We start from the raw sequence: 17,561 nt of genomic DNA on the forward strand, positions 1-17,561 counted from the left end.
CATTCTGACTAGGGCTGAGAATCACTGGGTAGCTCACGATACGATACGATACACGATACACGATACATGGCTCACGATATCGATAATATCATGATACTGCGATATTTGGTTCAAAATCATCTCTAGTAACTCACAATATATAGAAGAACACTTATTTTTTAGGAAAATATATTATCATTAATTTTTCAGCTTGAACACAATCATAATCAAATTCTGTCTAATTTTGTGCAGCAAATAGTTGACACTTTTGTGTAACATTGCTGAAATACTGTCTTTGTTAAGCATTGACACCATTTTATCTGTAAAATTCAGCGTTAACAACAGTAAACATGAACAGCAGTGCCACTACTTAGTGCGAAATTGTTGTAAACAACAGAAGAAAAATGAAATAATTCGGTGGCTGCCAGACACATTGGTGCTCGTGACAGCCAGTTTGGCTAGGTGCGCCCCCTATCTGCCTCCAAAGGAACGTCTCACCAAAGGATCATGAATATAACGTTTGACAGCCTCTTCAAATGAAAATAAAAGATCAGCACTTGTTGAGAACTCATCGAGAATCAATCACAGGACTAAATATCGCGATAAATCGCAATATCGATATTTTGGCACACCCCTAATTCTGATGCATCTACTTGTAAACGTCTAGATCCATGAACATCTTCATTTGAATGATTTTCTTGCTTAAAACTGTACGCCTGGATAGCTCCAATATTACTCGTTATTTTTTGTTACACCTGTAATGTTGGATCAGGTTATGAGGGGCTGTAAGCTAGTGGGAGAGCTCTCAGTTGATGGGAAAGGGGGCGGGTCTACGCCAGAGGTGAATGTTGGATTACCTCCTGCTGCTCTGCAGAAACTGTCCCAGAAAACAAGACAAGTTTTTTTGATTTTGTCTAAAAATGGCATAATCATAATAACTGGTGACACTTAAATTGAGTGGGGCTTTAATAAGTGAGATCCACTCCGCCCCCTCCCCCCACTGAAGAGAGAATAAGGAGAATATGCTTGCATTGAATGCAGAATTTTGAGGTTGCACAAGATTTTCTTGATGAAACTGAACTCCTTTCAGTGTGTTGTGTCTGATCTCCATACCTGGTGTGGATATGAAAGTTGTTGGTGGTTCCTGTGTGTTCAAAGTCATGAATTGCTGCTGCAAAAACCATCGCCAGGATCTCCAGCTCGCTGAGCCAGTGCTGCAAACACACGGGCACCGAGTCAGGCCTTTTTGGGAGGGGAGTCACAATTTCTGCAGCTGAGAACTCAGCTTGTGTCCAGATTCCTTCATTACTCACTACTAAGTAAACCAGGATGTCCAGTGATCTGGAAATTTCCCAGAAGTCTCTGCGAAAAACCAGTGTGCATCAATGCTCACTAGATTGGAAAATATAGAGACCACAACGTCTTTTGGCTCTACAATTTTGTAAAATGTTCATACTTGTTAAGTTTATTTCAGCATTTATTATTATTTATTATTTATTCTTATTTTTATTTACCATAAAAACAGTCAGTATATGTCTGAAGGAAGTTAAAATCCAGGGTTCTGGATAGTCCTGAACCATATAGTTTATTAGTAGCTATAGGGAGTAGTGAGGGAATCCGGACATGTAGTTTTGTGTGGATGGGTGGTACCATTAGTCCGGTGTGTAACATCAGGAAGTGGGCGGTCTGAGTGACATCAGCTGCATGGATCAGGTTGTGGTAGGGGTTCCTGTGTTTGCTGTAGCCACTCTCCAGAGCCTCAACAAACTGCACCAGAGCCTGCACTGGAATCTGGAAAGAGCATGGCGCTTACTTTTCAATTTAACCCTTACCCCAAACAGGATAAACATTTATTGAACACTCTAAAACTACATTTTTAAAACTTTAAAACTATAACTTTTTAACATAATTATAAACTAGATATATAATATCACCTGCAATAATGCTAGTGTGAATGCTGTAAGCTGAATTTGGCCGCTGATGATGCTGAAATTGATAGCTGAAAACGCTAAAGCTGATAACTGAAAACGCTAAAGCTGAAAGCCAGCTAAGATATTTGCTAAATGCCAAATTAGCCTGAAAAACAAAAACAGCCCTGAGGGAAAAGTTTGACTTCATTTCTATTCTCTGAAACGTATACATTTATTGAGTGTTAACCCATACATCCCAGAAATGTAAATTGTGAACACAAAACACATCTACAGTAAGACAATCAGAACTCTAAAGACTTTAGTGTCTGCAGCATTACTCCAAGAAAACAAAGACGCTGACATACAGAAGAATGTGCAGACCTAAAAAAAAAAAAAGTCACATTGCCCAAATGTTCCATATCACTGCGCAGACTGGTTTAAAAACAAAACAAACAAAAAAACAAGAACAAATAGTAACTCTGACCTGATGCTTTATTTAAGCTATCAATCTGCATTTATTTTGCTTTACTTTGCCACTTTTAAATTTCAAATTTAAATGTATTTATTTTTTAAATTTTTCAGTCAGAATTAACCATCCAAAGTTCTATCCACATGTATTTTTACTGCATGTCTGCTTTATTTTTTGTTTGTTTTGATTCCATGAAATAAACCCATTTTAAATACAAATTCAATTGGTTTAGTAGCAGCACAAAATGCATGTTTATTTCTAGAATTTAATAAAGTACTTGTGAGAATTGAGTGTATCACAAAGAGAGGTCTATTAAAAAAACTCAAATGATACTGAAACCTAATCTGTTTAATGCAAAGATTTGATGATTGAGCAGACAGAAGAAGAGTCAGGCAACATTCAAAGAAAACTTGGACAAAAAAAAATCTAGCACGCATTTGTTCAATTAAAATATCTATCTTGACCTCCAACCTTAATTAAACTACAGCGACTAAAACTTTAATGGTTACAATCAAATATTTCAGCCAATCGTTTGAATGTTTTTATCCGCAGAAACTCCAGGATGAAGGAAAAGTCAGATATTACATCCTGATATTTGCTCATTCCTGCACAGAGTTTGTTTGTGTCTTCATCTCAAGAGGAATTTAGAAAGCAGTGTGTACCCTGAACCTGTTGATGAGGTCATAGCGGGTCAGCAGGTCGTAGACGAGGAACTTGAGGGCGTGTTCTCCTGTGGCCTCGTGGAAGGTGAAAACATCGAAGGACCACTGATCCACCTCCTGGAAAACATTTGTGGAAAACGCTCATCTCAAAGGACAAAGCTGTACTCTAAGTGTCACGCTTTCCCCCAGTAGGGGGCAGTGTACTCATTATGCCTGAACTCCAAAGACCACTAATTAAATTAATGATCATAATTAGTCACTAACTTACAATTATATTTGTAGTCGATCCAACTATGATTCATGAGTTTCAGGTAATAAGAAGCACAAAGCTCTGTAATTATGGATATAATTGAATTCTTCAAAGTTTTCACAGGAAGCCCCGAGGAGGCCGCATACATCAAGATTCAAAGCTCTACATCTACACCGTCCCATTACCGTACCCGCTCGATTTATCTACATTTCTACTTGTCCTCGTTCATCAGCTTTCCTCTTGAGTCGATTGTTCTCCTCCAGTTTGATTTCCAGCGTCTTTTGGGTCAAATTCAGCTCTTTCCTGTCAGCCTGGCGTTCTCTACCTCCTCCTCTTTTTACTCTGCAGCTGTTTTGCCTCCTACAGCTGTGTTTTTGTTCTTTCTACCCGTCTTTGTCTCCAGCTCATGCGCTGCCTGCCTTTCCTCTGTTACACACACATGGATGCACTTCAAACTCCAACGCTTCTTCACTTAAACATTTTACAAATGAAAGGTTGTTTCTAACGTGAAAAGTGAGATAAAATATTTGTTCATGTCATTAGAAAAGTCACAGTAATAGAATAGTTGTTTAGGGCTGGGTATCAATAATAATGTCCAGAAACGGTTCGTTTTGATTCACCAGAGTCTGGATCCACTCAGTTAAATTCAATTTTATGTTTACACAGTGTACACATTTAGACACACTTGTTTATGCATACATGAATAATCTACTATATCTTTTAATTATATCAATATTAATCTGATACACTTCACTTTGTGTTTGTGACTCATAATTCAAAAATAAAGTCAATACTGGAAATGCTTCTTCATTTTCAAAATGTGGCTGCATTACTTGTCTCTTAAAGGAAATGAAAAAGCAATCCTTCAAACTGCTTTTTCTATTTCTTGTTCAACACCGCTCACTATGTAACTTAATTAAAATGATAGAGAAAATGCAATTTGATATTTCATTTTCAAAGAGTTCTATAGTACATTTGTTTTTCCTCCAGTTCCTTCCTTTATTCCCTTTTTTCTATCTAAGTGAATGAGAACGGCGTGTTGTTTGCTGACAGCACCAACCAGAGCAGAGGAGGAGGAGCACTGCCGTCATCGTGGTGCGCCCCTTGGAACTGCAAACTCAGACTGATTTATGAGACACTTTTTGCGCGGCTTGAAGTGAAAATGAAAAAGCAGTCTTCATTGATTTTATCACTTTAATTAGGCCACAGAATGAGCGGTGTCTAAGAAGAAAATGAAAAAGCTGTTCGGAGCCGGTACCATTTTTGGTACAAATTTACCAGAGAACTTTTTGAAAATGAGATATTAAACTTCAAATGCCTTTTTCTTTATTTTAATTGTGTTACAGAAAAAGCGGTGATGAGAAATAAAATGAAAAAGCCGTTCTGAGAATTGCTTTTTCATTTTATTTAAGAGACAAGTGATGCAGTTACATTTTGAAAAAGAAAAAAGCATCTCTGTTTATGCACTTTAATTTTCAAATTTGTTCAGATCATTAACATTGTAAACATTGTTCTGCTTCTCCAGGAGGACGTTTCAGTTTGGACACTAGGTGGAGATCACACTATAGAAGTACACTTTTATCCAGAAGAAGAAGAAAGGATGAGGAAATAACGGTGTTTTAGACCACAAATGTTCAAAAATATTTCCTTAAGAGTTTGTAAAATTCATGCCTGTGAGTTTATAAAGATGTTCCTTTAGTCAGCAATGAATGTTTAGGTCGATCGAGCGTTAGCATTAGCCGTCCTATGGGAAATTATATTAAATGTTAGCATCAAGCTAGAAGACTTAAGCTTTGTGTGCTAAATCGATCTCTATTTTTATGGATTGATTATTGATCTGTTAAGCTTAAATCGAATAATGGATTTTATAACCCAGCCCTATAGTTGTTTATATCAATATTGTGACTACAATAATGATAAAAGAATGTATATGATAAAGAAAATCCAAAGGACACCTGCTGTTGAATCAGCAGAGTTTTTGTGTTTAATAGCGTCAGGAGTTGAAGTTTTCTGTGACGTGTTTCATTCTCTTCTTTTTTACAGAAATCCTTATTTATCTTCTTTATGGTGGAATTCTGTTTCTAACAAAAGAAAACTTTTCAACCAACAAAGTTAGGATTTGTTCCACTTGTTGGGTGTGCAGTCATGCTCAGTTGGGCTTCATAAGATCAAAGAATTAATTATTGACTTAATTACATTTGAAAACTGCATTGGGTCCTTCTACAAAGGACTTCCGCAGCTCATAAATAAGAAAAATGCTTAAAAAAATAACACTATTTTTGTTTTTGTGTATTTTTTAACCCCTTGATACCTGAATTTATTGACAAACAAAAATGGTTTGATGCAAATTTGCATCAATAGGTTTCAGAATAAGGGTTAAGACAGCTTTTTATTTTGCAACATTTAGAAAGGTTTGCACGTGTTCCTTCCTTCCATCTCTGCTCATCAGGTTTCTCCCCGCCGTCCTGTTTGTTCACTTCCTGTTTCGCTCTTTCTCTCTTCCTTCTCCTTCCTTATTTTTGGTTCATTTCTTGTGTCTCTCTCTTTCACTGATCTCATCTCAAAAGCTTCTGATGTTACATTTTTGTGTCTAAGCATAAAAATAGTCCATTTCTACCTTCAGAGCATTCAGAGCTGTGGGGGGGTAGGTCAGGCCGGCCATGTTGGACGTCCGTCTGTACATCCTGCCGCAAAAAAACAGAAAAAGTGTCACACGTCTACAGGTGGAGGCAGTGGCATGCATGTAAACACCTCTCCTACGAGACACCCCCCCCCCCACCACCACCACCATCCTTTACACTTTGTGACCAGGATGGATTGTGTGTTACCACGGTAACCCTGTTCTAAACACACGCAGGCTCGTGGCAGCAGATATTTTTTGATTTCGTGCGTCATTAAGCTGCAGCAGATGCACCGATAGCGTTCTTTCACTGCGACTCATTTGCACTCTAATGACATTGGGCCTCATGCGTTTCTCCATATAAAGTCCAGCTCGCTCACATGCGGCTTCATTACTCTTTGTGTGCTTCACCTCATAATTGCATCAGCGAGGTTCTGCCGGATGTGATTTGTTGCTGGTTTTGAAGAGAATTGGAGTGTTTTCTGTTTGTCTGCAGGTTTCTGCACAAGATAAAAGGACTTGAAGGTGAATATCTTCTATGGAGCAGCGCTGTGTATTCCTCTTTTTAAGTTTGTTAAATAAATCTGTAAAATGTTCAAGTTTATTTAATTACCACAATCTCTAAAACTATTACTGGCTGGGATGATGTTTCATGGAGAAAGGTGGCTGAGGAAAGCTAACTAAGTTGTATTCTTAAAGCTGATTGGCTCCATGCACAAGCCAAACTTCTGTGAGCACAGTCCTGTTCATCATAATAGAGGGAAAACCAGCATCCTGTTTGCAGCTAAACATGATGGTTACACGGCTCTGCTCAGATGATGATTTGATCAAACTCCAGAAAAAAAATCAAAGTTTGAAAAATAGTCAAAGTTTGGTTGGTCCAGTTAAGAGACAGAATGTAAAAAAAATAATAATAGAAAATCCAAGAAATCTAGCTTTTTGATTTATAAAAAAAATGTTTTTGTATAATAGTACAGAAAAAATGTATTTATCTCCAACAAATGAACAAGAATTATGATTCTAAAAGAGCTGAGGAGAGCTGGATCCACAGTAATAAGGTTAGTATAGTCCAGGGAACGGCAAACTTTAACAGTAAAAGAACCATTTGGGTTTGTTTTCTACTGATCAAAACCTAGAAGGAGCCGGATAGTCTTATTTTAGTCTTTAAGAAATTTGGATTTGCATTTATGACCTTTTTTTATTTATAAATGAACAAATTAGTATTTTTTTCCTAAATAACATCTTCGGGTCAACAGGGATGTAAAAACCTACAATTTTTATAAATTTAACTAATCTAAATTAAATAAATGCTAATTAAGTAATCCTTACTTTAAAAAATGCTATTTTATTTTTTCCTTAATTTATTTTTGTTTATTTTTTCCCTTCTTTTTCCTCAGCAGTCTTACACTGCTGGGTTTTGTTATTTTAGTTTGTGGTTGGATCTTGGTAGTCTTAGTTTGTGGGCTTTGTTTATTTGTTTTCTTTAGGTAGTTTTGGTTTGGGGGAGCTGGTGACTCTGACAGTCGACATGTCTGGGTCAACAGGCCCAATGACTTATTCTATGTTTGTCTGAGGAGACACCATGGAGAGATAAAAGAGACAGATCATTTCAGATCATTTCCTGGTGAAGAAAGTGAAGAAAGGGAGAAGACTATTTCCTGGTGAAGAAATAGAACAGACTACTTCCTTGTGGAGAAGAGAATCAGATTATTTCCTGGTAGAGAAAGGGAAAAGACTATTTCCTGATGGAAAAAGGAAGTAAACTATTTCTTGGTGTAGAAAGGGAGACGACTATTTCTTGGTGGAAAAGTTGATCAGATTATTTCCTGGTGGAGACAGGAATCAGTCTATTTTCTGGTAGAGAAAGGGAGCAGACCATTTCCAGATGAAAAAAGGAAGCAGACTAGTTTTTGGTGGAGAAAGGGACCATACTATTTCGTGGCGGAAAAGGAAATCAGGCTATTTCCTGGTGGAGAAAAGGAGCAGACTAATTTCTGGTGGAGAAAGGGATCATACTATTTCCTGATGGAAAAAGGGATCAGAGTATTTCGTGGTGGAGAAAGGGAGCAACAAATTGGGAGAATTGCTTTGAACATGGATTATTGAGCCGAGGACAGAAAGCTGGGCATGAAAAGGATTTTTGATACGGAGATGCTTCAAAGAGAACAGAAACGTTCACAGCCAGTGCTAATCAGAACAATGTTCTCATCATTTCAATAAATCCTGAAATGTTCATCTGGTATTTTATGCATTTTTTCGACCAAATTTCACAGCAACATGAACCGATGAGACATCACCAATCTATCTGTGTCCAATTTTGGGGATAAACGTCAAGGCTGCCCTGCATGTTCATCAATAAAAAAACATTCAATGTTTTTTTTTTCCCGCTGACAAGTACAGCTCTAGGATGATGTGATGAAATGGGCGACACCCTCAAGGAGTGAAAGGAGGAGCCTCATAGATACGGGTCATTTTACTTCAGTGTATGAAGAGAGTTCACAAAAATAACTCGTATTTCATAAATAATTTGTTTTTTTGTGTTCCAGAAGTAATCTATGATCATGTATATGGACATAGATAAAAATATCATGATATGGTCCCTTTAAAGATAGTGCTACAGACACCTGTTATATATGACTTTAAAACAAACATAAAATCTAACAATGTTTTTTCAATCTAAATAATTCATGTGCTGTTGTTGATATTGATTGAATAGATGAGCTGTTTACTGCAAACTAGAAAATTTGAAGTTTGGTTTGAATGAAAAATGTTAAACCTGGAGTGCTGTTGGTTTAAAATACAATCATATAGAATAATGTTGATGTCAAATAGTTTAACCCTTTCACATCTGAGTTATTTCCAGCTACGACAAAACAATTCATTAATGTTTTTGTTTTTAGGTTGATGCTGAATGAAGGTAAATTTGGAGCAGAAGTGGTTTGATGGATCTCTGCATAGTAGGCGTTAGGGGATTCATGTTCAGTCTAATTACAGTTTTATCCAAAGTCTTTCAATCAATTAGTTTTACTGAGGAAATCTTTTCATGTCACTTTAAAAATATAAAAAATATCCATTATTATAATAGAAAATAAAGTTATCCCTCATTAATGAGTTGTTGCAAACCAGATCATATTTAAAGAAGGCCAACGAACGGAGCAGCCTTTGAGTAGGTTTGTGTTATCCACTTGTTGGTTTTAGTTTCCTTTACAGTTACAGCTTGGATAAACGTAACATCACACTGTTCACCTCTCAACGAATATCCCAGCCTGCACTGCATGAACGATGCTCCTGAATCTGGGCTTCTCCTCGGGGCGACGCTTGGACACGCCCGTCCTCCTGCTGAATGTGCACGCCAGCCAATCCCGAACCTCGCTGGGAACCGACTCCGCCTGCAGGTCGCTCAGCTCATCCTCTGTGTCCAGCAGGCGTCTGCAGGACCCAGAGACACAGTCAGAGTGCTCACTGCGTGTGTGTATCAGACCGTCGACATGATGCAGCCCCACCTCGTTTCATCCGTGTAAACAGCGTCCAACATGGCCGCAGCGAGCTCCAGGTTCCTGCGGAGCTCCTGTAGGTCCACGACCCCCCGGTCCATCTGCTCCAGGGCTGCCTTCAGCCTGGGAAGACCAACACACACTCAAGACGCTGTTTCTGAAACATGCATGCAATGTCCTCTGGGTTGATTGAAAATGTTAGACACTTTGACCTTAAAAATGTAGAAAAGAAACAGTTGCATTTCTGTGTGAATGCTCCTCTTCTGTTGACTGTTTATCAATTTTACTTTCCTTTTTTTCTTCTTTTCAAAGACAGAGCTCTTGTGTGCATGTTGTGAAAAATCAGCTTCTTGCTTGGAGTTAAAGTGACAAAACTTGAGAGTGTTCAGCAGAACCATGACAGCACTCTTGCCCCTTTGGATTTTTATTTTTAATTTTCTCTTTTAATCATTGTGCTATTTTCATCTCTAAGCTAAAATAGTTTTGCAATTGCTCTGTGATGTTACAGCTGGAAATTGAGCTCAGTGTGACACGTCTTCAGATAAAGGAAGGCTGGATTCAGTTTTAAACATCATGAAGTTCACACATCTCTTAAAAATACTGACGGCTTCTCCTCTGCGGGGCAGGAGCCGTCGTTTCAGTCGCTCTGCTGATTGCCTGTTTGCAGTGACTGCAACAGTTACCTCACATTTACAGTCAATTTCATCAGTGATAGAAACTATTTTAACATGATGTGCTGTCAAGGAGTTCAGTTTGTCCCAGCATTCTTTGTCTTCCACATTTGTCTTCCACTTCGTACCTTGGGGAGTAATACACACAATTAATATTTAAAAAAAAAAAATGTAAATGTGCCCCACCATTTTTTGAGCAGGCAGCTAAAGGGTTAAATAAAATTCTTAAATTTTTAGTTTGACTTTGATTTGATTGCAATTATTTTCAATTCAATAAAAATTGTAAAACATTTTTTTTATGTCCATTGAATTCCTCTTTTGCTGCTGTGTCTCGTCCATTCCAACCTATGTATTAATTCGACACTCGCATGAGCTGCTTCTATCATCGGAAACCCTGTGTGAAGACTTGAAACACCTGCCAAATGACTGATCCTCCTGCCTTGCACCCACACAGCTGCTGTCCCGTTCACACCACAGAATCAGAACATGAAAATCTGCTTTATCCAGATGGACACATGATGACACTCGGCCTCCTGTCGATCAGCACCGACAGCGAACGACTGGACTGTCCTCCAGGGAAGAAACAAGCTGTCAAATCAACATTCTGTGGGTTTCCTGCTGGCAACAACAGTCATTTAAGAACATGTCAGATCATTTTTATTCCTCTAAATTCCTTTACCCTATAAAAGTGATCATGTTAAAGCTTTGAGCCTCAGTCACAGCTGCCCTTTTGGGTGGATGCAGTTTGTCTACGGGCAAGAAATGTTCAAACCTGTACAGGTCACGTAGGTGACCCACAGTAAATCTTATAATTGTAGACCACTTGGTGAGAGGTAGAGCAAAAATGTTCATGAACTATGACCTGCCACGTACAGGTAAGTGGAGTGACAGAGGTCAGACAGACATTTTTCTGCTTTTCAACCCCAAATTAGAGCTGTTCACAAGATCAGTGTGAACTCCCTGCATACAGCCTGACTGTTAGAATGTAGAAGGTAGAGAGTGTCGTTTGTGTCAGCGTACTACTGCAACTTACTTATCTCTAGACCCAGAGTGAAAGGCATTTCTGCGTGATCAAACATGACCCTTACTAATGACTAGAGTTTGGCGTGAGGGCATGTGTGACAGTGTAATCACTGGACATACCAACCCGTACTGTCTCGTGTTTCAAAGGAAGTAGCCGTTGGTTTCATGGTCAAAGTCCCATAGACTTCCATTGAGCAATAGACAGTTATTACTCAGTCATTTTATTTGTCAGTATGTGTCAGGGATGATGGTGGAGGACCCAAACGCAGCAGACTAGACTTGGTGGCGGAAACTTTGACATTTACTATATAAACTTAAACATGACCAAACTATGGGAGAATGAACCAGTGACAGAGCAGAACAGATGACCTGACAACGATGAACTGAAAAGCAGACACTTAAATACACCGAGGTTGATTAACTACAGCTGTGGATTATTAACCTGAACGTAGTGAGACTGACAGGGAAAACAGAACATGACAAAACCACCACAAGAATCCAGACAGAATGATCCTTATTGTTCTGATACATTCTTTTAACATCTTCTTTTTAATCCAATTTTTTAAAGATGTTTTATTCAAGTTATAAACTGACCCATCAGATGCCTCAGTAAAACCTTGTGGCGCCCACTGGCCACACCTCAAACATTTGATTGACAGTTTCTGCCAAGGCTGCTTTCAGTGGAAGGGGTGTGGACTTAGAACAAGCTCACTCATGATTGGCGACTGTAGTTCCTCTAAAAATGTGGCTCAGACTCACTCGGACTAATCTCTGTCGACGGTTTACTGAATTATGGAAAACTATCAAGAAGTGACGGAAAAGGCTTTGGCCTGATTTTGGAGTGAAGGCATTTTCTATGGGTGACGTCAACACCTTGATATGTCCAGTAAATTAATACACGTCAAAGCCTGTTCCCGATAAGGCCGTGCAACTTCTACTAGCCATTAGAACACTTGACAGTTGTGGGGTTTCACAACCTCTATGTGTTGTTCGTTGATTAAGAAGAAAATTAACAAAAAAATCTATTCGAATTTGGTCTTTTTAATGAAAAGTTGGATCAAAGTTGGAAAGAGTACTCCAGACAACCATGACAGACAACAGTAGAATGGAGTCACAATTGTATTCCCAGAGAGTGCCCTGGGAGTATGTTGGCAGGACAGAAGAAGCTCCCAGAGGCCTTAGCACCTTACATGGTCGCCTTCACCAACTCTACGTTCTGAGTGGTCACTCAGTCCACACATCTCCTGCTCCTGCCAGCAAGGTAATTTATAGATTTGTTTTTCAGTGGAAAAGTTCTGATTAGTTCCTAGAAGGACCCCCTAACTGGTTTCAACTGGTCTGGAGCTCTGTGTGGGTTAGTGTAACAATGTGTTAATAACAAAGTATAAAAGTGTTACATTATTTAAAAGTACAAAAAGCCTTTATTTAGTACATGAAACCCTTCTCAATGCTTTTACCACAAGCACAACAATGGTACGTTCCTTTCATGATGTCTCTTAAGTACGGATCATGGGTAATCCATGGTCCGTACGGATCACTAGCCATGGTTCGGCTCACACATGCATCGTGGATTCCCCCCCCCCGGCCCCTGGGTTCCTTGGGCGCGCATTATTAAAATCAATTCTGTCCACACCAAATGCAGCTGTTGTCAAATTCATGTACTGTACGCCATCTTTGTTTTAACATGTCAAAGTTGCTTCTTGACGGTTATCCAAAACCTGAAGCTCCCGGAGGAGCTTCCATCAAAAACTTTTCTCTAACTCGTCTTGGAGGACGCAGATATTGAGATCGGGTTTATTTATTTTATAGAGCATAATGAAAGCATCGGTACACGTCTCCGTTTCTGGGTTCAGTTCTCTCTGTGAGGAGCATTAGCTATCGCTGCTCTATTACAGGAATGTGCAGTCAGGGGAAGGCAGTACCCCCAAACCAAAATGAGTTTGACACCCATGCTCTAAAGCCTCGTCAACCCAAAAACCCGTACAGGTCAATCCCTGTATGAGTGACTGAACGGCATGTGGTTATTTTAACTAAATTGGAATTAAGCAATATTTTTGATTGCAATCAAATATGTTTTAATAACCTATTACATTTTTTTCTACTTAACTTAAATTTTACAATTTGCAATGAATTTCCGCAATAAGATGATTTTTCTTTAAACTAAATATAAGCTGCTGTGAAATGCTAACCATTCGATTTTTACTTTTATCTCATTTTACTGAGCGACACGTTTGAAAGCAATGCTGAAAACTTGAACAATACACATAAAACAGAGTTTTTATAGGAATTAAAAGAAAAATTGACAAACAGTAAAAACTTGGTTTACGGAGCTGTCAGACATATTGAAATAGTAAGTTCATCTGTTTTATGTAGAAATAAGCTATAGGGAACAGAGACAAATCACTACATGAATTAAACAATCAGGGTAATCAAAGTAAAATTAAAAAGCTGCTCATCTGAAAATAATCCCCAGCTCCTGTTGGATGTTTGGCAGCTGCATCCTTAATGAGCTGGAGCTCTTTAAAAGCTTCTTTGTGACAAAGGGGGTGAAGGCGTTTACAGGGTCAGCGCTGTTGAAATCACCGAACATAAAATCTCTCAAGGCTTGCAGCTGCAGCTTAGATCAGTAAAATTCCACCACTCAAAAACCAAGCTGGATGGTAGATCGTATTGTTTAACAAGAACAAACCCTTTTCCCATTTGTCTCGACTGTTTACCCTTCCAACAGGCTGTCATGTTTCTGTCGAGCATCTGAAAATGCCTTTTCTGCCTCTACTTTGTGAGTTTAATCGCTGTGTTCAAGCGCACACCTCACACACCTGTGCCTCCATTTCGAGCCAGCTGCACTTCTGCAGCTTTTCATGGGGCTGCTTCTTCTTTTCTTTATCAACAAAAGCAGTGAACATGTGGCTCTGTTTTGTTGTCGTAAGCCATCTAATGGGATTTTGCTTGTGCCACAGACACACTTTTCCCCTGCCTGCTTTCTGAAACAAGCCTTTTGCCTGGTTCAGGTGCCCTTCGCCTCAGATTTATTTGGCTTCCTGCCCTCTGTCTGAATCTGGGAAACTGGGCCGACCTGTAAACATAGACTTTCAGTGATGTTAAACTATAATTAATATGAGTCATTTCCCTCCAGTATAAAGAAATGCTCGACTGTCTACAACTGAAAAGACTGATGGCAGAGAAACACATCTAAGTGTTTTTCAAAGCATCCTTATGTTGGCATGACAACCAAACACCTTCCAATGATCTGAGTGTTATCAGCGTCGGTTGCCGTGGTGACTCCGTCGAAGCATAAGGAAGGAAGTTTAAAAGTACAGCAATAGATTTACAAGTAGAGGAGTAATTATGACAGAGATGCATTGAAAAAAATGTTTTTTTCAATTCTGTGTTTAAGGCGAAAGGGAAGCTGGCTAGCATAGCGAGCCAACCCACTGAGTTCCCACTTAAGTCAATGTGGGCAAACACAGGTGGGGCCACCACAGAAACCCAATCGGGGCCCACATTTTCTGCCCACTTTTTAAACCATATGGGGCTCCCTCCTATAGGTCATGATATTTTACTTAATTATGGAGATAAATAAGAATTTGTTTTTTCTCTTCTTGGACTAATACGGTACAGCAAGTCATCAAACTGGCACACAGAGACACAGAAGTACCGCTGAAAGCATCCGTCATTCAGATGCAGCTCGTGCAGTAGATGGTGGGAGAGTCTCTGAATGATGTCATGAACCCAGACATGGTTGACCTGTTTACCTGTGTTTTTGTAGAACTCTTCAAAACAGATAAACTTGATCTCACAACATCATCTGTGTCTCCCATCCATTGTGAATAAGAAATACAGTCAAAGTCTCCATGTAGCGATGATAGAGGCTGATAGAGAAATCTCTGTTTCAAGAGGAAAGGTTTGGTTTTCATGACAGTGTCATTGATTTAGTTCTACACCTCATGCAGAGATTGAGGGTAAGTGTGTGCATTCAGTCCACATGTACTGTTTGGATTTGGGGAAATTGTTGTATTTTTAGGTATACTCTGTATTTGAGAACTGGACTAGACTGTTAAAGAGAAAAGGACTTCCTTTTTTGTGGCATTTAGTATAAAAACTAGACTGAGTGACCCCCCCACCCTCCATTCCAGACAGGAAGTACATTTTTTACCTTTATTTTCCCGGAGATCAGACACAGTTATGAACAAAAGCGAAGAGGAACGGCTGAGCTAACAGCAGCTCATTGACCGCAGTAGAAAACATTACAACAGTAATAAGTTTGACTTTAATATCAGACACACTGGAATTATCTGACTTTTGTTCTGTTTACAAGGATTATGTGAGAATGGAAATTTAGGAAACTTTTAACTGGTGAGAAAATATCTTCTGCAGCTCCATGTCTCATGGACAAAGCTAATGCTAGCGTTAGCACAGATTAAAATAATGAAAATCATAATTACCTTCATAATCAAACAAGCAGCATTCACTGAAGTACTTGTAACCTTTGTCTAACTTTAACTGGGTTGGCGGAGAGAAATAATCCACGAGTGCTTTAATATCATCCAGAATTTGGAGAAGCTGCTGAGCTGCTGCGTTCTGACTGCAAACAGGATTACTAATATTTATACTTTGATTTGTGAACCATCTAAGAAGGGAAAACCAATACAACCAAGCAGGACATTTATAAAATAAATATTGTACAAATTTCAGTTACAATTGGTTAGGTTACTTTTTGTTATTAACGTAAAACCACTTTAAACAGCGTTCATATGCCAGCTTTGCCGTTCTAAACTATATACACCGGAAGCGACTCTACACTTTATGTGTGACGTCACGTAAAAAGAGTCTGTTATGTTGTTGGAAGAATTAACACATGAGAATGTGGTACCTATGGGATGATGAAAGATTTCAACTGGGTAAAAATGGTTGTGATCAACTTCTCGATGATATTACACCCCCACCAAGACTACAAGCACCTTCAGGCAACCACATGGGGATAAGTGTTATTGGACATATATGGATAGAAATAAGTCAAAAGACACATCGTATTAATGTGAGTTTTCTTGTTGGGGAAAAAAAAACTCAGAAAATGTGTTGGAGCTGCAATCACATTAACTGATTGCTTGGATAGAATGGAAAACATGTTTACTCTAATTAGACATGCTATACAAATTATTCATTAATACAGTGATTGTTTAAATTAGTTTCTGTGACCCTGACAATTTGTGAAGCATCTCTTGTTGTTCTTTGGCTCCAGCAGTCACCTACACTGCAGACGGACTGTAGGATGTATGACTGGGGGGTGATAGGAGCTGCAGCAGAGATAATGGCTATTTAATGTTGTCAGTATTTAAATGAGTGTGTGGGTGACTGCAAAGTTACTGGCTCTTTTCTTTACTTTTAATTGTTTACACCCACACGTCTCTGTGTCTCCCGGAATATTTTCTTTTTTTGTGAACTTTGAGTCATGAGCCAGCTGTGGTTCGCTGTGCTCAGGTGTCACATAAAAGATGAACCCACTGTTTTCCAGCAACAAACTCACAATGAAGTCAATGCAGTCTGTGCAGACAAACAGCTGCATACAGTGAGGCAAATAAGTGTTTGAACACCTGAGAAAATCAATGTTAATATTTGGTAAAGTAGCCTTTGTTTTCAAGTATACAGGTCAAACTCTTCCTGTACTTTATCACCAGGTTTGCACACACTGCAGGAGGGATCTCAGCCCTCTCCTCCACACTGATCTTCTCTAGATCAGTCAGGTTTCTGGGCTCCCAGAGTCTGAGCTCCCTCCTTATTGGGTTTCAGTCTTGTGCACATCTAGCACATATAATATACAGACCCACAGTTTTATAGACTTTTTGGAGTTTTCTGATTTGTTTGCAGTTTTGTTGCTTTATCTTCATCTTTGTTTTCTTTCCTGAGGTTGTGTTAAAAATGTTAAATTCTGTTTTGTGTTTTAGTCATTGACTGTATGAGAGAACTGGACTGAGTGAGTGTGACGTCACCCGTAGAAAATGGCTGACTTTTGGTTCCAACAAAATGAAGTCAAATCTGTTGAGATATTTTGTGGACCCCGCCATGTTGGAGCCAGACAACATCGGTAGGCAAGGATTGGTCTGAGTCAACATTTCTATGACAACAACTCTCACCAATCAGGGGTGAGTTTGTTGGAAGTTCACACCCTTACTATTGAAAGTGGATTCAATGATTTATTTTTATCCTTTTTATTAAAGTTTTAACGTTTTTATCAAACATTTTTTAACCTCGGACATGAGACCACATACTTTTATCAAAGGCATCTGATTGGTCAGTTTATACCTTCAAATCATGTACAAATTAGGATTAGTAAGATGTTAAAAAATGTATCAGATCAAAAACAGTTAATATGACAAATAGAAAAACTGAGTAATACCTATTTATTTCTCTATAGGAGTCTATGGGATTGTGGCTCCTTGGAACCAGCAAGTACTTCCCGTTTGGAACATATTTGGGTCACTC

At 38.8% G+C, this 17,561-nt stretch overlaps 1 protein-coding gene across 1 annotated transcript in view; it reads right to left on the minus strand.

The window, feature by feature from the left end:
- pde1a (phosphodiesterase 1A, calmodulin-dependent) overlaps window positions 1–17,561 on the minus strand; it is a 57,096-nt gene that overhangs the window by 16,891 nt on the left and 22,644 nt on the right. The window contains exons 3-8 of the mRNA XM_024286566.2: window positions 9,394–9,507; window positions 9,137–9,319; window positions 5,888–5,954; window positions 3,021–3,137; window positions 1,630–1,770; window positions 1,093–1,193 (exon numbers count right to left, since the gene is read on the minus strand). Coding sequence (XP_024142334.1) covers window positions 1,093–1,193; window positions 1,630–1,770; window positions 3,021–3,137; window positions 5,888–5,954; window positions 9,137–9,319; window positions 9,394–9,507 — 723 coding nt within the window. The remainder of the gene's footprint in view (window positions 1–1,092; window positions 1,194–1,629; window positions 1,771–3,020; window positions 3,138–5,887; window positions 5,955–9,136; window positions 9,320–9,393; window positions 9,508–17,561) is intronic.

Source organism: Oryzias melastigma, linkage group LG21 (assembly GCF_002922805.2).
Source record: "Oryzias melastigma strain HK-1 linkage group LG21, ASM292280v2, whole genome shotgun sequence".
NCBI classification, from domain to species: Eukaryota; Metazoa; Chordata; class Actinopteri; order Beloniformes; family Adrianichthyidae; genus Oryzias; species Oryzias melastigma.